General features: G+C 46.3%; 1 protein-coding gene and 2 long non-coding RNA genes across 7 annotated transcripts; 2 read left to right on the top strand and 1 right to left on the bottom strand.

Annotated features, from left to right (window-relative positions):
- Nucleotides 1-297: 297 nt before the first annotated feature.
- On the top strand, nucleotides 298-1,348 carry LOC139542021 (uncharacterized). Its single transcript, XR_011668453.1, has 4 exons — nucleotides 298-634; nucleotides 833-951; nucleotides 1,084-1,129; nucleotides 1,261-1,348. It is a non-coding gene; the product is annotated as an uncharacterized lncRNA (long non-coding RNA).
- A 463-nt stretch (nucleotides 1,349-1,811) lies between these two features.
- On the top strand, nucleotides 1,812-19,982 carry LOC139542020 (uncharacterized). 4 transcript variants are annotated; one of them, XM_071346994.1, is made up of 5 exons: nucleotides 1,838-1,985; nucleotides 2,092-2,120; nucleotides 2,175-2,228; nucleotides 2,499-2,736; nucleotides 19,613-19,982. In XM_071346994.1, the coding sequence occupies exons 1-5, from the start codon at nucleotides 1,856-1,858 to the stop codon at nucleotides 19,777-19,779; spliced, it is 618 nt and encodes a 205-aa protein (XP_071203095.1). In that variant the 5' UTR covers nucleotides 1,838-1,855; the 3' UTR covers nucleotides 19,780-19,982. The 4 variants fall into 4 exon arrangements, 2 of the variants coding, with proteins under 2 accessions (XP_071203095.1, XP_071203094.1); XM_071346993.1 differs by lacking the exon at nucleotides 19,613-19,982 and adding an exon at nucleotides 2,871-3,100 and having other exon boundaries at nucleotides 1,841-1,985; XR_011668452.1 differs by lacking the exons at nucleotides 2,499-2,736; nucleotides 19,613-19,982 and adding an exon at nucleotides 2,391-2,417 and having other exon boundaries at nucleotides 1,812-1,985.
- Nucleotides 9,209-12,005, bottom strand: LOC139542019 (uncharacterized). Of its 2 annotated transcripts, none has more exons than XR_011668450.1 (4): nucleotides 11,936-12,005; nucleotides 11,237-11,705; nucleotides 10,688-11,139; nucleotides 9,209-9,667 (listed from the first exon to the last, which is right to left on the bottom strand). It is a non-coding gene; the product is annotated as an uncharacterized lncRNA (long non-coding RNA). The 2 variants fall into 2 exon arrangements; XR_011668449.1 differs by having other exon boundaries at nucleotides 11,065-11,139.
- Nucleotides 19,983-20,424: the final 442 nt, after the last annotated feature.

The raw sequence follows: 20,424 nt of genomic DNA, 5'->3' as shown, positions 1-20,424 counted from the left end.
ATTTTCAATTGACAATCATTGCTTTAAATGGAAGTGGTCGATAGATTTGTATAGGCATATATAAACAATGTATTTAACTTGTAAACCAAGGTTGGATTAGTAGGTCTAAGCAACATGCACCTGGATAATCGCGTCATGAATCGGGACGGGCTCCTACATCCTCATATACACATTATGACACAACAAAGAGCTTAATCTTTCACGAAATAAAGACATAGAAGCATACCCATTTATACAGGTTCTACACATTCCATTTCTCCATGGCAATAGAATGTAAACATTCTATTTGCGCCAAACATCGCCTACAACTCAATTCTAAGTGCAGCATATTGGACGACTCCACAGTCATTGATCATTCGCGACTTTAAGTCATTCCTGTTATCTCTAGAGCATCCCGTATATCTATAGCGCTGCATTTCTTCCCCATCTTACCATGGATAGGGTTTTGTGCATTCCGGAGTTCACTTATGGTCCCACAAAGGTAATCTTAGGAGAAATGCATTTTAGCATACTGTAAATGCCTGTGAATAACAAAGCATAATTATTTTCATTATCTTCAAAGGAATTCTGTAGAAGCAGCCTTTATTTTCAGACTCTGCAGGCCTGCTGGGAGGAAACATATTACAATAAACAGGTAAGATTCATCCCACAAAAACATAAACAGAAAGAGAGTTGTATTTCAAGACAGTTTAGAGAAGTTGGTCATAAGAGTTCTTAATATCACTTGCAAATTGTAAGGCATGAGCAGTTGTGAAATGTTGCGAGAGGCCCTTCTGAAAGCACATGATATGGTATTTCGTGGCACGGTCTCACACCTTACCTCATCTTGCAGAAGAAGCTCATGGTCCACTATCTGCTGCTCCAGAGTCAAGGCCAGGTCCCGCCCCATGTCACCACGGAGCACATGAGCAACTGGCTGGTGTCTCAGGGCAAAAAATCCCTTAGGGAGAGGTGAGTACCACGTCAGCACTCACCTTCACTGCCATTCCCTGCCACCAGCAGCACTCCAGGAGGTGTGGGTAAAATAAACAACAGAAAAATCAGAAGCCAGGAAAGTTGAATTGCTCTGTGTTTTATTTGAAGGGTGTGGAAGGAAACCCTGGAGGAGGGAAACGACCTCGCTCGGCTGGTAAGAGAATGAGAGTTAGAGACATACTACAAGTTAGTGAGCTCTTTACTAGCCTTTCAACAACTAGTTAGCACAGCAGGATAGATCTGTTGTGAAATTACACTAACGGGACTTCCTGTTTCATACTGCAGGCCTGGGAAGTAAACACTTGCCTAAAAATGATGAACATAGAGCACGAGGCTTTCTGCAAGCTCCGTCGCTCCATGCACTCCACCTCGCCAGCTGACATGTGAGTTCCATGTACTGCCCTGCATATGACTTGATCCATTTATCTACACATCTGGAACTACGCAGAAACAGACTAAGACAGTGTTCTATGTGAGAACATTGCACATCGTTTAGCTTTGTCTTCTCCTTTTTGTTGATTTCAGCGATCCTAAGGTCCACAGCGTCGTGGAGAGAGCTGTGAGGAGCATTCTGGGCGAGCAGTCCAATGAGCCCCGTAGCAACCTGCTCAGCCCATCTCAGGTGGTGGTGGAGGTGGTGCCCAGGCTCCTCCTGGCCCTGTGGCTTCAGCCAGAGGAAGACCATTCAGAGCACCCAATCCTTATAAGCGGGATGGCCGTGGGCATGGTGGCGGCTGTAGTGGAGAAGCTCTCCTGCATGTTAAAGGACCCTTCTCCTCACATCCCTTTCTCCCGGGCTGCTGCTTTTGACTCTGTGCAGTCGATCCTCGGGAGAATCAGTCAGTCCTTCTCCACAGATGACCTCCAGAGCACTTTTTATATGAGCTCTGTCTGTGCCTTTGTGGTGGACGAGGTGCAGAGCTGCTTCCAGCCCCCTGCAGCCACCCTACCAGTCCCCTCTGTCCTCGCGGTGGCCGTCTCCACCACACTACCAGCTGACATCCAAGCAGGTGAGTAGCAATGATATGGAGCATTCTGACAGATGCCTGTTGTGATGACATCTTGGTGCCTTGTAGTAGTAGAGCTCATCAGGATTGTTGTCGTCACCCATAACAGACGCAGACCCGGCTTCCTCCCACCTGGAGGTTGTAGACATTACCCCTAACATAGAGGCAGACCAGGCTTCTTCCCACCTGGAGGTTGTGGACATCACCCCTAACACAGAGGCAGACCAGGCTTCTTCCCACCTGGAGGTTGTGGACATCAACCCTAACACAGAGGCAGACCAGGCTTCTTCCCACCTGGAGGTTAAAGACATCACCCCTAACACAGAGGCAGACCAGGCTTCTTCTCACCTGGAGGTTAAAGACATCACCCATAACACAGAGGCAGACCAGGCTTCTTCCCACCTGGAGGTTGTGGACATCACCCCTAATACAGAGGCAGACCAGGCTTCTTCCCACCTGGAGGTTAAAGACATCACCACTAACACAGAGGCAGACCAGGCTTCTTCCCACCTGGAGGTTGTGGACATCACCCCTAATACAGAGGAAGACCAGGCTTCTTCCCACCTGGAGGTTGTGGACATCACCCCTAATACAGAGGCAGACCCGGCATCTTCCCACCTGGAGGTTAAAGACATCACCACTTACACAGAGGCAGAGCCCATCTCTTCCCTCTTGGAGGTTGTGGACGTCACACCTGAAGAAAGGACTCTCACGATGGCCGTCTTCGCCACTCTGCCAGCTGACATCCAAGCAGGTGAGTAACACTTAGAGAGCACTCTGACAGGTGCCGTTTGTCATGGCATCTTAGTAGAACCTTTCAACTGGCCAGTGTTTAGAACCTACGGTTTGCATTTGTTTACATTCTGTTCCTCTTTTTTCCCTTTCCAGAGGATGTTGCTGTGGTCATTCCGGATGTCACCCAACACGTCACCAAGGACGTGACACTGGATGTTCCATGCAGAGCTAGGAAAGGGGCAGTCCGGCGATTTTTTTGCAGGCTTTGGAGGGCAGTGTGCTGCTGCGCCTGCCACAAGGAAGAGGAGGAACAATATTAATTATTCATCAGACATTCAGAAATGGGATTGAACCATAGACCATTAAATTATTTGCATTATAAATTGGACTCAATTCTGCTTTTCTTCTGGTTACTACTTAATTTCAGAACTTTTCTATAAACTTTCACTTTGCAAGTGTGTAGTAGGTTGTGTAAATACCTGGGAAACATCCCAATTTGAATGCTTTTAATAATTTACTTAAATTTAAAAAAATGTATTATTTGACATCAAAAAAACAAAGGGCGCTCAACCAATTTGAGTTGAGGTGCAACCAAAAACTTGAAACATCATATGTTACCAATGTAATGACCTGACTAGATCATAAATGAACAATTGTCCAGACAGAGGCTTGAGTTTGCGAATTGACGGTTTATTAAACCAACTTTACACAGGCTACTGTTTGGGCCATAGCACACGCCAAATAGATGACAGATAACCCACAAGCCAATCGTGACCTTCTCTTGTGAAGCCCAGACGTAAGAGCTCCGGGCAGCCGAGCGGAAATGGAGGAAAACTCGCCTCCCTGCGGACCTGGCATCCTTTCACTCCCTCCTCTCTACATTCTCCTCTTCTGTCTCTGCTGCTAAAGCCAATTTCTACCACTCTAAATTCCAAGCATCTGCCTCTAACCCTAGGAAGCTCTTTGCCACCTTCTCCTCCCTCCTGAATCCTCCTCCCCCCTCCTCCCTCTCTGCTGATGACTTCGTCAACCATTTTGAAAAGAAGGTCGACGACATCCGATCCTCGTTTGCTAAGTCAAACGACACCGCTGGTTCTGCTCACACTGCCCTACCCTGTGCTTTGACCTCTTTCTCCCCTCTCTCTCCAGATGAAATCTCGCGTCTTGTGACGGCCGGCCGCCCAACAACCTGCCCGCTTGACCCTATCCCCTCCTCTCTTCTCCAGACCATTTCCGGAGACCTTCTCCCTTACCTCACCTCGCTCATCAACTCATCCTTGACCGCTGGCTACGTCCCTTCCGTCTTCAAGAGAGCGAGAGTTGCACCCCTTCTGAAAAAACCTACACTCGATCCCTCCGATGTCAATAACTACAGACCAGTATCCCTTCTTTCTTTTCTCTCCAAAACTCTTGAACGTGCCGTCCTTGGCCAGCTCTCCTGCTATCTCTCTCAGAATGACCTTCTTGATCCAAATCAGTCAGGTTTCAAGACTAGTCATTCAACTGAGACTGCTCTTCTCTGTGTCACGGAGGCGCTCCGCACTGCTAAAGCTAACTCTCTCTCCTCTGCTCTCATCCTTCTAGACCTATCGGCTGCCTTTGATACTGTGAACCATCAGATCCTCCTCTCCACCCTCTCCGAGCTGGGCATCTCCGGCGCGGCCCACGCTTGGATTGCGTCCTACCTGACAGGTCGCTCCTACCAGGTGGCGTGGCGAGAATCTGTCTCCGCACCACGTGCTCTCACCACTGGTGTCCCCCAGGGCTCTGTTCTAGGCCCTCTCCTATTCTCGCTATACACCAAGTCACTTGGCTCTGTCATATCCTCACATGGTCTCTCCTATCATTGCTATGCAGACGACACACAATTAATCTTCTCCTTTCCCCCCTCTGATAACCAGGTGGTGAATCGCATCTCTGCATGTCTGGCAGACATATCAGTGTGGATGACGGATCACCACCTCAAGCTGAACCTCGGCAAGACGGAGTTGCTCTTCCTCCCGGGGAAGGACTGCCCGTTCCATGATCTCGCCATCACGGTTGACAACTCCATTGTGTCCTCCTCCCAGAGTGCTAAGAACCTTGGCGTGATCCTGGACAACACCCTGTCGTTCTCAACTAACATCAAGGCGGTGACCCGTTCCTGTAGGTTCATGCTCTACAACTTTCGCAGAGTACGACCCTGCCTCACGCAGGAAGCGGCGCAGGTCCTAATCCAGGCACTTGTCATCTCCCGTCTGGATTACTGCAACTCGCTGTTGGCTGGGCTCCCTGCCTGTGCCATTAAACCCTTACAACTCATCCAGAACGCCGCAGCCCGTCTGGTGTTCAACTTTCCCAAGTTCTCTCACGTCACCCCGCTCCTCCGCTCTCTCCACTGGCTTCCAGTTGAAGCTCGCATCCGCTACAAGACCATGGTGCTTGCCTACGGAGCTGTGAGGGGAACGGCACCTCCGTACCTTCAGGCTCTGATCAGGCCCTACACCCAAACAAGGGCACTGCGTTCATCCACCTCTGGCCTGCTCGCCTCCCTACCTCTGAGGAAGTACAGTTCCCGCTCAGCCCAGTCAAAACTGTTCGCTGCTCTGGCACCCCAATGGTGGAACAAACTCCCTCACGACGCCAGGTCAGCGGAGTCAATCACCACCTTCCGGAGACACCTGAAACCCCACCTCTTTAAGGAATACCTAGGATAGGATAAAGTAATCCTTCTAACCCCCCCCCCCTTAAAAGAGTTAGATGCACTATTGTAAAGTGGTTGTTCCACTGGATATCATAAGGTGAATGCACCAATTTGTAAGTCGCTCTGGATAAGAGCGTCTGCTAAATGACTTAAATGTAAATGTAAATCATAGAAAAGGAAAAAGCGCAACGCTTCCTCACTATAAAAAATGCATTGTTTTATTCAAGCAAGGTTAAACGATTAACGTTTCGGCCTAGTCAATGACGAAATGCAAGTTGTGTTTGCCCAGTAAAAGGGCGACCCAGACTCACGCTGGTTCTTGAGGGTTGAAGACAGTGAAAAATGATCATTAAGTAAATGGGACTTTTAAATTCTTGAATAAAAATCTTTAATGAACATGAATTTAAATACAATTGACTTGAGGATCAGTGTCACGTTCCTGACCTGTTTTCTGTTAGTTTTATGTGTTAGTTGGTCAGGACGTGAGTTTGGGTGGGCATTCTATGTTGTCTGTTTCTATGTTGGTTTTGGGTTGCCTGGTATGGCTCTCAATTAGAGGCAGGTGTTTGACGTTTCCTCTGATTGAGAGTCATATTTAGGTAGGCTGTTCACAATGTTTGTTTGTGGGTGGTTGTCTCCTGTGTCTGTGTCGATGTTACACCATACGGGATTGTTTCGGTTTGTTCGTGCGTTTTTGTAGTAAGTACTTGTTCGTTCGTTCTGCGTGTGTTATGTCAGTTCGTCGTACTAAGTCTGTCTACTTTCGTTTTGTTATTTTATTAGTTTATTCAAGTATAGTTTGTTTCGTTTTGTCTTGTAAATAAAATTCATCATGTATTCACAACCCGCTGCGCCTTGGTTCGATCACTACTCCTCCTCTTCTTATGAAGAGAGAGAGGAACGCCGTTACAGAACCACCCACCAATCCAGAATCAAGCAGCGGTGTAAACGGAGTAAGGGACAGCGCAAGAAGGAGGAATGGACTTGGGACGATGTATTGGACGGTAAAGGTTGCTACACATGGGAGGAGATCCTGGCTGGAAGGGATCGCCTCCCATGGGAACAGGTGGAGGCACTGAGGAGAGCAGAGGCAACCGGAGAAGGGAACCGGAGTTATGAGGGGACGCGTCTTGCACGGAAGCCCGAAAAGCCCGTGAGTAACACCCAAAAATTTCTTGGGGGGTGGCTAAGGGGTAGTGGGCCAAGGGCAGGTAGGAGACCTGCGCCCACTTCCCAGGCTAACCGTGGAGAGCGGGAGTACGGGCAGACACCGTGTTACGCAGTAGAGCGCAGGGTGTCTCCTGTACGTGTGCATAGCCCGGTGCGGGTTATTCCACCTCCCCGCACTGGTAGGGCTAGATTGGGCATTGAGCCAGGTGTCATGAGGCCGGCTCAACGCGTCTGGTCTCTAGTGCGTCTCCTCGGGCCGGCATACATGGCACCTGCCTTACGCATGGTTTCCCCGGTTCGCCTACACAGCCCGGTGCGGGTTATTCCACCTCCCCGCACTGGTCGGGCGACCGGGAGCATTCAACCAGGTAAGGTTGGGCAGGCTCAATGCTCAAGAGAGCCAGTACGCCTGCACGGTCCGGTATTTCCGGCGCCACCTCCCCGCCCCAGCCTAGTACCTACAGTGCCTACACTACGCACTAGGCTACCAGTGCGTTTCCAGAGCCCTGTTCCTCCTCCACGCACTCTCCCTATAGTGCGTGTATCCAGTTCGGTGCCTCCAGTTCCGGCCCCACGCACTAAGCCACCTGTGCGTCTCCTGAGTCCTGTACACACTGTCACTTCTCCCCGTACTAGTCCTGAGGTGCGTGCCCTCAGCCCGGTGCCACCAGTGCCGGTACCACGCACCAGGTATAGAGTACGCTTTGAGAGTCCAGTGTGTCCTGTCCCTGCTCCCCGCACTAGTATGAAGGTGCGTGTCCTTAGCCCGGTGCCTCCAGTTCCGGCACCACGCACCAGGTCTACAGTGCGCCTTATCCGGCCAGAGCCATCCGTCTCCCCAGCGCCATCTGAGCCATCCGTCTCCCCAGCGCCATCTGAGCCATCCGTCTCCCCAGCGCCATCTGAGCCATCCGTCTCCCCAGCGCCGTCTGAGCCATCCGTCTGCAATGAGCCTGCAAAGCCGCCCGTCTGCCATGAGCCTGCAAAGCCGCCCGTCTGCCATGAGCCTACAGAGCCGTCCGCCAGACAGGAGCCGCTAGAGCCGCCCGCCAGACAGGAGCCGCTAGAGCCGTCCGTCAGACAGGATCTGCCAGAGCCGCCAACCAGACAGGATCTGCCAGAGCCGCCAACCAGACAGGATCTGCCAGAGCCGCCAACCAGACAGGATCTGCCAGAGCCGCCAACCAGACAGGATCTGCCAGAGCCGCCAACCAGACAGGATCTGCCAGAGCCGCCAACCAGACAGGATCTGCCAGAGCCGCCAACCAGACAGGATCTGCCAGAGCCGCCAACCAGACAGGATCTGCCAGCCAGACAGGATCTGCCAGAGCCGTCAGCGAGCCATGAGCAGCTAGAGCCGTCAGAGAGCCATGAGCAGCCAGAGCCGTCAGAGAGCCATGAGCAGCCAGAGCCGTCAGAGAGCCATGAGCGTCCAGAGCCGTCAGCCTGCCATGAGCGTCCAGAGCCGTCAGCCTGCCATGAGCGTCCAGAGCCGTCAGCCTGCCATGAGCGTCCAGAGCCGTCAGCCTGCCATGAGCGTCCAGAGCCGTCAGCCTGCCATGAGCGTCCAGAGCCGTCAGCCTGCCATGAGCGTCCAGAGCCGTCAGCCTGCCATGAGCGTCCAGAGCCGTCAGCCTGCCATGAGCGTCCAGAGCCGTCAGTCAGCCATGAGCTGTCCCTCAGCCAGAAGCGGCTAGTAATTCAGAACTGCCCCTCAGTCCAGAGCTGTCTCTCTGTCCGGAGCTGCCCTTCAGTCCGGAGTTGCCCCTCTATCCTGAGCTACCTCTTTATCCTGAGCTACCTCTCTATCCTGAGCTACTTTTCTATCTTGATCTATCCCTCTGTCCTGAGCTACCTCTCTGTCCTGAGCTACCTGGTCCCGGAGCTGTCCTTTATCTTGGTGTTGTCCCTTAAATTAGGTGGGGGTAATAAGAGGGTGGTCATGATAGGGGGTAGAAGTAAGCTGGGATTGATTATGGTGGGGTGGGAACCACGCCCGGAGCCTAAGCCACCACCGTGGTCAGATGCCCACCCAGACCCTCCCCTGGACTTTTGGTGATGCGTTCGGAGTACGCACCTTGAGGGGGGGGTTATGTCACGTTCCTGACCTGTTTTCTGTTAGTTTTATGTGTTAGTTGGTCAGGACGTGAGTTTGGGTGGGCATTCTATGTTGTCTGTTTCTATGTTGGTTTTGGGTTGCCTGGTATGGCTCTCAATTAGAGGCAGGTGTTTGACGTTTCCTCTGATTGAGAGTCATATTTAGGTAGGCTGTTCACAATGTTTGTTTGTGGGTGGTTGTCTCCTGTGTCTGTGTCGATGTTACACCATACGGGATTGTTTCGGTTTGTTCGTGCGTTTTTGTAGTAAGTACTTGTTCGTTCGTTCTGCGTGTGTTATGTCAGTTCGTCGTACTAAGTCTGTCTACTTTCGTTTTGTTATTTTGTTAGTTTATTCAAGTATAGTTTGTTTCGTTTTGTCTTGTAAATAAAATTCATCATGTATTCACAACCCGCTGCGCCTTGGTTCGATCACTACTCCTCCTCTTCTTATGAAGAGAGAGAGGAACGCCGTTACAATCAGAGCAGGCAGGCTGACTGGCTAGCCCTGAAGGCCCTCTGCCTCTACCTGTGCGGTTCATCTCAACCAAGAGGTTGTGTGGGTTGTCTTTCTCTCTGTGGGTGTGAATCACTATGACCTCTCCCTCTGCCTGCCATTTGGCTGATCAGAAGCCTTCTGCTCTTTCTTGCTCACATGAACAGGAGGAATTGCTTCTGGGGTAACCTCCTCCTCTATCTAACGCCTCTTCCACCTCCTCTTTCTGACTGTGTTTGACTGAGGTCACTCGTTCTCTCTCCCTGGGTGTTGGATAGTTCCTCCTCCTCTGTGTCTTTGTGAGTTTGGAGGGAGTTATCCTGTTTCGGCTCCCTCTAAGGGTGTGCACCGTAATCTCTTTCGGTGTGTTGAGGGGTTCAGTGGTTTTGGAGGGAGTCTGAAGTTCGATCTCTAGCGATGAGTGTGGGGGCTGTACCGTGGTGGTGTCCCCCTCCCTCCTAAGGAGGAGCCACTGAGACATGTGATGAGGCCAAGGAAGATCACTCTGCAAGGACGGGATAGGACACATCACAACACTGCTGCTCATTCATATTCAAACACACCTCAGAGTACGGACACAAACATGGACGCCCCCCCCACACACAATGAACTTAACTGTACATATCAGAATCATACATTCGACAGCCACCTCTTCCCCCACATGTATTGATCCCCCACCTCAAACATGTTGAGTCAATTCCAGATGCTGGAATGGTGCTGGAATGCAGGTGCAGTAGGGCCTAGTATGTAATGATGTGATACCATGTGTACCCCATATCCTGTGTTTGTGTTGATGTTTTTTTTAAATTTGATTTAACTTTTATTTAAACAGGGAGTCACATTGAGATTAAACATCTATTTTACAAGAGTGCCCTGTACAAGTTGAAGTCATATTGAACAACTACCAGAGAGAACGTTCTCTACATAGGAATTGCATACCATCTTTTTTACATACATCAAAATAATACTTTACTGTCAATCAGCATTTACTTACTTAGATAAGGCCTCAACAAGGCCCCAGTTAATGGTTGAAAATAACTTATTTCAGTGCCAATGAGTTACACTGAGTGTATAAACTATTAAGAACACCTGCTCTTTCCATGACATATGCTGACCAGGTGAATCCAGGTTAAAGCCATAATCCCTTATGGATGTCACTAGTTAAATCCACTTAAATCAGTATAGATAAAGAGGAGGAGACAGGTTTTACAAAATATTGTAAGGCTTGAGACAATTGAGACAAGGATTGTGTACGTGTGCCATTCAGAGGGTGAATGGGCAAGACAACATATATACGTGTCTTTCAACGGGGCATGGTAGTAGGTGCCAGGGGTACCAGTCTGTGTCAAGAACTGCAACGCTGCTGGGTTTTTTACACTCAACAGTTTCAAGTGTGTATCAAGAATGGTCCACCACTCAAAAGACATAAAGCCAACTTGACACAACTGTGGGAAGCATTGGAGTCAACATGGGCCAGCATCCCTGTGAAGGTGTTGAACACTCAGTACATTAATAGTATTGGTACCGTGTTCTTGCCGTAACCTGTAAAGCTGGAGCAGCCTGCGAGGCAGGGGGAGGTGTAGGTGATGCCGTTGTCTGAACACACAGGGTCCCACTCCCCAGCAAAGCAGGAGCAGTCTCTGTTACACTCTGACAACAGGCTGCCATCGTACACCAGGGGACCTGGACTGGTCTTTTGAGCAATCAGATATGCTCTGAAAAAGAGCTGATGCGAAAATATCTCATGTGATTGGTCAAAAGACCAATTAGTGGAAAAAATATCATAATTGGGTTGCCTGTCTAAACACATCCCTTGTCTCTCTGTCTCTGACCCAAACTTCAGTCCTTGCATCGATTACAGAAGGCTGAAAAGGATTAGGATCAAGAATCGTTACCCCCTACCCGATGTCCGCCGCCTTGGAGTTGGCCTTAGGAGGCCAATTCTTCACCAAACTGGACCTCCGCAACACTTAAAATCTGGTGAGAATCAGGGAGGGAGATGAGTGGAAAACTGCCTTTAACACCCTAGTTGTCACTGAGTATTTAGTCATGACCTTCGGAATATCGAACTCACCGGCAGTCTTTCAAGCATTGATCAATGACACTCTTAGGGATTTGTTGAATCGGTTCGTCTTTGTTTACCTCGACGACATCCTGATCTTCTCCAAAAACCCTTCCGGAACACATACAGCCCTGTCCCACCTCACTCAAGCAGGTTTTTGCTGGAATCCCGAGGCTGACAGGGCATTCATAGAGCTCAAGGGACGTTTCACCTCCGGACCCATCCTCGTTCATCCTGATCCTACACGCCCCTTTGTGGTAGAGGTGGGCGCCTCGGACACTGGAGCTGGGGCAGTCCTTTCACAGCGGAACGAGGAGGACAAGAAACTGCACCCATGCGCCTTTCTCTCCAAGCGGTTCTCGACCAGCGGAAGGCAACTACGATGTAGGCAACCGGGAGCTCTTGGCAGTTAAGTGGGCCCTTGAAGGGGCGGAGACACTGGTTGGAACCACTGCTTCATCTTCCGGTCTCTTCTCTGCACCTGGCTCCAACTTTACCACATCACAGTTAAAGCATCTCTTAATCCCTTCTCTTAACATGTATGACCCCAAAACACAATCAAGCAGCTGACCAATTACGCAAGACTTTAGTTCTATGTTAACTGAGATTAATCAACAACTGGATACATTTCTTTATTTCTATAGTGAAACTATCCTCCGCATTGGAATATCTCTACAAGTACAAGTTTAACCAGTATTTCAGTTGTTTTACCGTCCCATGAAGAAGTGTGGCAGGCCTGTGAGGAAGGATCCTACAGCCATGAGGAAACAGCCCATAGCAATGAGCCTGTGCAGCTTCGCCCCAAAATGGCTGACCACAGCCAGGAACAGCAGGTTACCTGCAAGAAACCACAACACTACAGTAGCCAGGAATCGCAAATTATAAACACTGTTTTTTTGTTAACTAAAAATGGCATATCAGTTTGGATACTAGGCTGCAACAACATAGCATCACTTAAAACAATGTTAGATGTTTGACAGTAGAGTCATGGACAAACACCAGTCAATCAATTAATAGGAACAACTATAAAACTGGACAGTATTGTGAGCAGACTCTGATTGAACCACAAAAAAAATGGATCATACTGTAGTCTGTATCTGGTTTTTACTACATGAATTCTCAAGCAACTCAATGCTATTGTTGATACCCATCTCAAAGCTGCCGTCTATGAGTCCGATGAGAGAGCTGGACAGGTCAAAGTGATCTCTGATGGCACTCTTCATGTAGGTCCCTGACAGAGCTTTGGTGAAGGAGGCAAATGACAGGGCCACCATGAACTGCTGACAAACACAAGAGAGAGAACATTAGTGTGTGTTTGTCCGTGTGTATGTGCATGCATGTGCAGACAGAGTGCATGTGTAGCTGAGGTGGCCTGCAATAGTAAAAAGAACGGACACAAGTTTACGTCTGCAAAGTTCTGGCGCTTTCTTTATTCCGAAGAATGTTTTTTTTCTGTTGTTCAATTGTCTATTTTCTTTTTAGAACTTTGAAAATATTCACATCAAACAAGTGCACACTTTAAATCACACAACATGAATGCACTTTACCTAAATGTCACGTTCCTGACCTGTTTTCTGTTGTTTTTGTATGTGTTAGTCGGTCAGGGCGTGAGTGTGGGTGGGCATTCTATGTTATGTGTTTCTATGTTGGTTAATGGGTGACCTGATATGGTTCTCAATTAGAGGCAGGTGGTTTTCATCTCCTCTGATTGAGAACCATATTAAGGTAGGTGGTTTCACATTGTTTGTTGTGGGTGGTTGTCTCCTGTGTTTGTGTATGTTGCGCCACACGGGACTGTTTCGGTTTGTTCGTTTGTGTAGTCATTTTCCTGTTCGTGCGTTCTTCGTTGTATGTAAGTTCGTTTGTTCAGGTCTGTTGACTCTGTTTATTATTTTGTATATTCTCAAGTGTTTTTCGTGTTTCGTCGTTTTCATTTAATAAATCATGTCTACTTTCAACGCTGCGCTTTGGTCAAATCCCTACTCCTCCTCTTCAGACGAAGAGGAGGAGAACACCCGTTACACTAAAGCCGAATTAAAAAATGTTCCACAAATAACCCTGTCTTAGTGTATGGTTTCACATGAAAACCACAATGTATTTCACATTCATACAATAGAAACACCTAAATATGAAAACATAACTGAATGTTTTTCTATATACCGCTACCTCTATAGAAAACGGACAACAATACATTCAGCTTTAAGATATTGGGACCTCCAGAAAATCGTCTCTCTCTCACTGTATGCACTAACAGTCCACCAGACTGAGCGTGCTCGGCCAGTTTACCAGCTAGTGAGCACAATTTTACACAAAACCAATAACATGTAAAACCAACTCAGAAATCCCTAACAAATGGATTCTTTATAAAAAATCTCCTAGACAAAATCCAGTACAAGTAAGCTACTCAGTAAACATAGTCCCTGTGACTCGTAAATCGTTTTTTACCTCAGCTAGCATCAAGCTAACATATTCTCTCGCTCAACGTAAATCACGTTCTTCTCTAACTCAGTTCGACACAAAATCAAAACAAAACCTTTCCTAACGTGATAATATCTTGACAAAGTTGTTAAATAGCATGTCATTACATATTGTGTATATATTTGAACGTTTGGAAGTTCTGTTACATACCTGTAATAGTAAAAAGAACAGACACAGTTTACCTCTGTAAAGTTCTGATCCTTATTCTGCAGAATGGTGAGTGCTTGGCCAGAACTTGCTGTTTCTCCTGCTACAACAGTACAACAGCGCCATCTATTGGCCTGATCGACTTCTAACGCTAAAGTATGTAGAAATTACAATTTAGATTAATTAAGACAAATACATAAACAAATTGTGGGGGGGGTGTAAATAATAAATGGGTGTCTGTTTTTAGTGACTTTGTTTCCAACCCATTACACATGCACAATCGTACATGTGCATTTTAAAGCATTATTAAGATCATTGAGTGTGGAACTGCAGGGCGTTTACGCAAAACCCACATGAATTTCACATGTGAACACAGGAAGGGTTCCAAAAACATGTTTTCATGTAATCTTATGTGAAGATAATGTGATAACATGTAAAGCAACATGTGATTACATTAAACTACACATGTGAAAATGTGATCACGTTGTGATCCAAAACATGTTTTCACATGATTTCACATCAAATGTAAGTTGAAATCATGTGGTTTTTCTGTAAGGGCAGGAATATAAGATGCATTTTGATGTTAGGTTTGATGTTACATGATCTTGAAAATTCAATGTTCTTTAAGGTTCTTCCATGTTCCTTTCCATGTATTTTCCGTTTATCTTTCCCTCAGTCCTTTTCACTTTCCTTGGCAAAACAAGCTCTGTCTCTGTCAAGACTTATTCAGAGCCACCATGAATTGAAAGCAGCTTCTGACAGATTTTAAACCATTCAACAAATAGTTTTATAATGAAGCGTAGACCATACTAAACACCCTGAATTCTTTACAGACACATTGAAAGCCAAAAATCTCAAATTTGGACTCATCAGACCAAAGGACAGATTTCCACCAGTCTAACGGTCCATTGCTCGTGTTTCTTGACCCAAGCAAGTCTCTTCTTATTATTGGTGTCCGTCCTTTAGTAGTGGTTTCAATGGAGCAATTCGACCATGAAGGCCTGATTCACGCAGTCTCCTCTGAACAGTGCATGTTGAGATGTGTGTGTTTCTTGAACTCTGTGAAGCATTTATTTGGGCTCCAATCTGAGGTGCAGTTAACTCTACTGAACTTATCCTCTGCAGCAGAGGTAACTCTGGGTCTTCCTTTCCTGTGGCAGTCCTCATGAGAGCCAGTTTCATCATAGCGCTTCATGGTTTTTGCGACTGCACTAGAAGAAACTTTCAAAGTTCTTGAAATGTTCCGTATTGACTGACGTTCATGTCTTATGTAACGATGGACTGTTGTTTCTCTTTGCTTATTTGAGCTGTTCTTGGCATAATATGGACTTGGTCTTTTACTAAATAGGGATATCTTCTGTAAACCATCCCTACCTTGTCACAACACAACCTATTGGCTCAAACGCTTTAAGAAGGAAAGAAATTCCACAAATGAACTTTTAAGAAGGTACACCTGTTAATTGAAATGCATTCCAGGTGACTACCTCATGAAAAGGTTTGAGAGAATGCCAAGAGTGTGCAAAGTGGTCATCAAGGGAAAGGATAGCTACTTCGAAAAATCTCAAATCTCAAATATATTTCGATTTGTTTAACACTTTTTTTCTTACTACATGATTCCAATTGTGCTATTTCATAGTTTTGATGTGTTCACTATTATTCTAAAAAGTAAAATATTTTAAAAATAAAGAAAAACCCTTAAATGAGTAGGTGTGTCCAGACGTTTGACTGGTACTGTATATATTGTGATATTGCAAATATTGTACAATCCAGGGGTGCAAAACTTTTGGAGACTTACCCAGAAAGACTCACAGCTTTAATCGCTGCCAAAGGTGATTCTAACATGTATTGTGAACACGTATGTAAATGAGATATTTCTGTATTTCATTTTCAATACATTTGAGACAAAATTAAAAAACATGTTTTCACTTTGTCATTATGGGGTATTGTCTGTAGCTGGGTGAGATGATAAAAAAACTATAATTTAACCCATTTGGAATTCAGGCTGTAAGAAAACAAAATGAGGAATAAGTTAAGGGGTATGAACACTTTCTGAAAGCACTGTATATCTGTAAGAAAGTGATAAATGAGCGACTCTTTGAAAGGGGGTCATATATACATTGCCTTATTTAAAAATAAATAGCTATCATGCTATAATCGGCATAGTTTCTCAGACCAAGTCTTCATTCTGGCTTAAACAAAGCAATCTGATCATACTCCAGTAAAATACACCCTACAGGGAATTCAAAAAATGGCTTCTGCAAAGCACATATACATTGTCCAATCAACATCCACACATTGATTTCATTCTTTGGGTCTTTATTCAAACACAAACACACTTGGAATAAAATGCTCTTTCAGTGTCTTGTTGCAGGTTGTGCAATGTTCAAAAGTGTGTGAGAGATTAGCATTAATGTGTGTGTATGTGTGGGGGGGTCAAGTTTGGACGGTCGTACATATGCAAATAGTCAAGATTGTATATTTCAGAACCATGGACAGCAGCAATATCGACATAGCGATATTTGTCATTCAGCACCACATGACAGTAGACAGCGGCCATCGCAAGTGAAGTTGGCACTGGGAAAATCCCATGTAATGAGAAACGAGGCCTAGGAGGCAAAAAGACTGAAGGAGAAGACTCCCATAGGAACTCTATGCTAAACTGTTCTGCCACATTCATTTCAAATGTTACATCTTTCGATTTGTAAATAATAGGGAATACATCTGCAAATAATTGAAACTGACTATTCAAACTACACTGTACAGCTTTAGTGTGTCTGTGCATCATAGGTACAACTGTAAGCAATTCCGTTCTCAAATGTCTGTTTAATGTGAGAAGCAAAATGAAAACACCTGTTAGACCATTACAATGCGGACTGTCATACATTTTTACTATTACCAACAAGACAACGAAGTGATACGTGCCATGGAGACTTATAACGGATACTTTCCCAACGCCAAAAGTTCCCACGCGGAGCGATATTGTTTACTACACTGTTATGCATACAATCCAAGTCATACGTTTATTGTCATTCATACTCTTATTTTGAACCGAATATGTTTGCAAAAGTGTTCAATGTGTCAATTCAGAGCTCGGAAATATTGGAATAATGTGCTTAAGGGGACTGACACTCAAGGCGCACAACAGGATAAAACACAACAACCACATTTTCAATTGACAATCATTGCTTTAAATGGAAGTGGTCGATAGATTTGTATAGGCATATATAAACAATATATTTAACTTGTAAACCAAGGTTGGATTAGTAGGTCTAAGCAACATGCACCTGGATAATCGCGTCATGAATCGGGACGGGCTCCTACATCCTCATATACACATTATGACACAACAAAGAGCTTAATCTTTCACGAAATAAAGACATAGAAGCATACCCATTTATACAGGTTCTACACATTCCATTTCTCCATGGCAATAGAATGTAAACATTCTATTTGCGCCAAACATCGCCTACAACTCAATTCTAAGTGCAGCATATTGGACGACTCCACAGTCATTGATCATTCGCGACTTTAAGTCATTCCTGTTATCTCTAGAGCATCCCGTATATCTATAGCGCTGCATTTCTTCCCCATCTTATCATGGATAGGGTTTTGTGCATTCCGGAGTTCACTTATGGTCCAACAAAGGTAATCTTAGGAGAAATGCATTTTAGCATACTGTAAATGCCTGTGAATAACAAAGCATAATTATTTTCATTATCTTCAAAGGAATTCTGTAGAAGCAGCCTTTATTTTCAGACTCTGCAGGCCTGCTGGGAGGAAACATATTACAATAAACAGGTAAGATTCATCCCACAAAAACATAAACAGAACGAGAGTTGTATTTCAAGACAGTTTAGAGAAGTTGGTCATAAGAGTTCTTAATATCACTTGCAAATTGTAAGGCATGAGCAGTTGTGAAATGTTGCGAGAGGCCCTTCTGAAAGCACATGATATGGTATTTCGTGGCACGGTCTCACACCTTACCTCATCTTGCAGAAGAAGCTCATGGTCCACTATCTGCTGCGCCAGAGTCAAGGCCAGGTCCCGCCCCATGTCACCACGGAGCACATGAGCAACTGGCTGGTGTCTCAGGGCAAAAAATCCCTTAGGGAGAGGTGAGTACCACGTCAGCACTCACCTTCACTGCCATTCCCTGCCACCAGCAGCACTCCAGGAGGTGTGGGTAAAATAAACAACAGAAAAATCAGAAGCCAGGAAAGTTGAATTGCTCTGTGTTTTATTTGAAGGGTGTGGAAGGAAACCCTGGAGGAGGGAAACGACCTCGCTCGGCTGGTAAGAGAATGAGAGTTAGAGACATACTACAAGTTAGTGAGCTCTTTACTAGCCTTTCAACAACAAGTTAGCACAGCAGGATAGATCTGTTGTGAAATTACACTAATGGGACTTCCTGTTTCATACTGCAGGCCTGGGAAGTAAACACTTGCCTAAAAATTATGAACATAGAGCACGAGGCTTTCTGCAAGCTCCGTCGCTCCATGCACTCCAACTCGCCAGCTGACATGTGAGTTCCATGTACTGCCCTCCATATGACTTGATCCATTTATCTACACATCTGGAACTACGCAGAAACAGACTAAGACAGTGTTCTATGTGAGAACATTGCACATCGTTTAGCTTTGTCTTCTCCTTTTTGTTGATTTCAGCGATCCTAAGGTCCACAGCATCATGGAGAGAGCTGTGAGGAGCATTCTGGGTGAGCAGTCCAATGAGCCCCGTAGCAACCTGCTCAGCCCATCTCAGGTGGTGGTGGAGGTGGTGCCCAGGCTCCTCCTGGCCCTGTGGCTTCAGCCAGAGGAAGGCCATTCAGAGCACCCAATCCTTATAAGCGGGATGGCCGTGGGCATGGTGGCGGCTGTAGTGGAGAAGCTCTCCTGCATGTTAAAGGACCCTTCTCCTCACATCCCTTTCTCCCGGGCTGCTGCTTTTGACTCTGTGCGGTCGATCCTCGGGAGAATCAGTCAGTCCTTCTCCACGGATGACCTCCAGAGCACTTTTTATATGAGCTCTGTCTGTGCCTTTGTGGCGGACGAGGTGCAGAGCTGCTTCCAGCCCCATGCAGCCACCCTACCAGTCCCCTCTGTCCTCGCGGTGGCCGTCTCCACCACACTACCAGCTGACATCCAAGCAGGTGAGTAGCAATGATATGGAGCATTCTGACAGATGCCTGTTGTGATGACATCTGGTGCCTTGTAGTAGTAGAGCTCATCAGGATTGTTGTCGTCACCCATAACAGACGCAGACCCGGCTTCCTCCCACCTGGAGGTTGTGGAAATCACCCCTAATACAGAGAAAGACCAGGCTTCTTCCCACCTGGAGTTTAAAGACATCACCCCTAACACAGAGGCAGACCAGGCTTCTTCCCACCTGGAGGTTGTGGACTCCACCCCTAACATAGACGCAGACCCGGCTTCCTCCCACCTGGAGGTTGTGGAAATCACCCCTAATACAGAGAAAGACCAGGCTTCTTCCCACCTGGATGTTAAAGACATCACCACTTACACAGAGGCAGAGCCAATCTCTCCCCTCTTGGAGGTTGTGGACGTCACACCTGAAGAAAGGACTCTCACGATGGCCGTCTTCGCCACTCTGCCAGCTGACATCCAAGCAGGTGAGTAACACTTAGAGAGCACTCTGACAGGTGCCGTTTGTCATGGCATCTTAGTAGAACCTTTCAACTGGCCAGTGTTTAGAACCTACGGTTTGCATTTGTTTACATTCTGTTCCTCTTTTTTCCCTTTCCAGAGGATGTTGCTGTGGTCATCCCGGATGTCACCCAACACGTCACCAAGGACGTGACACTGGATGTTCCATGCAGAGCTAGGAAAGGGGCAGTCCGACGATTTTTTTGCAGGCTTTGGAGGGCAGTGTGCTGCTGCGCCTGCCACAAGGAAGAGGAGGAACAATATTAATTATTCATCAGACATTCAGAAATGGGATTGAACCATAGACCATTAAATTATTTGCATTATAATTGGACTCAATTCTGCTTTTCTTCTGTTTACTACTTAATTTCAGAACTTTTCTATACACTTTCACTTTGCAAGTGTGGAGTAGGTTGTGTAAATACCTGGGAAACATCCCAATTTGAATGCTTTTAATAATTTACTTAGTATATTTAAAAAATGTATTATTTGACATCAAAAAAACGAGGGGCGCTCAACCAATTTGAGTTGAGGTGCAACCAAAAACTTGAATCATCATAGAAAAGGAAAAAGCGCAACTCTTGCTCACTATAAAAAATGCATTGTTTTATTCAAGCAAGGTTAAAAGATTAACGTTTCAGCCTAGTCTATGACGATATGCAAGTTGTGTTTGCCTAGTAAAAGGGTGACCCAGACTCACCCTGGTTCTTGAGGGTTGAAGACAGTGAAAAATGATCATTAAGTAAATGGGACTTTTAAATTCTTAAAGATAAAAATCTTTAATGAACATGAACTTAAATACAATTGACTTGAGGATCAGAGCAGGCAGGCTGACTGGCTAGCCCTGAAGGCCATCTGCCTCTACCTCTGTGTGGTTCATTTCAACCAAGAGGTTGTGTGGGTTGTCTTTCT

The sequence above is a fragment of the Salvelinus alpinus genome, chromosome 17 (assembly GCF_045679555.1).
Source record: "Salvelinus alpinus chromosome 17, SLU_Salpinus.1, whole genome shotgun sequence".
Lineage (NCBI taxonomy): Eukaryota > Metazoa > Chordata > Actinopteri > Salmoniformes > Salmonidae > Salvelinus > Salvelinus alpinus.
This window is presented reverse-complemented; position numbering and strand designations above follow the sequence as displayed.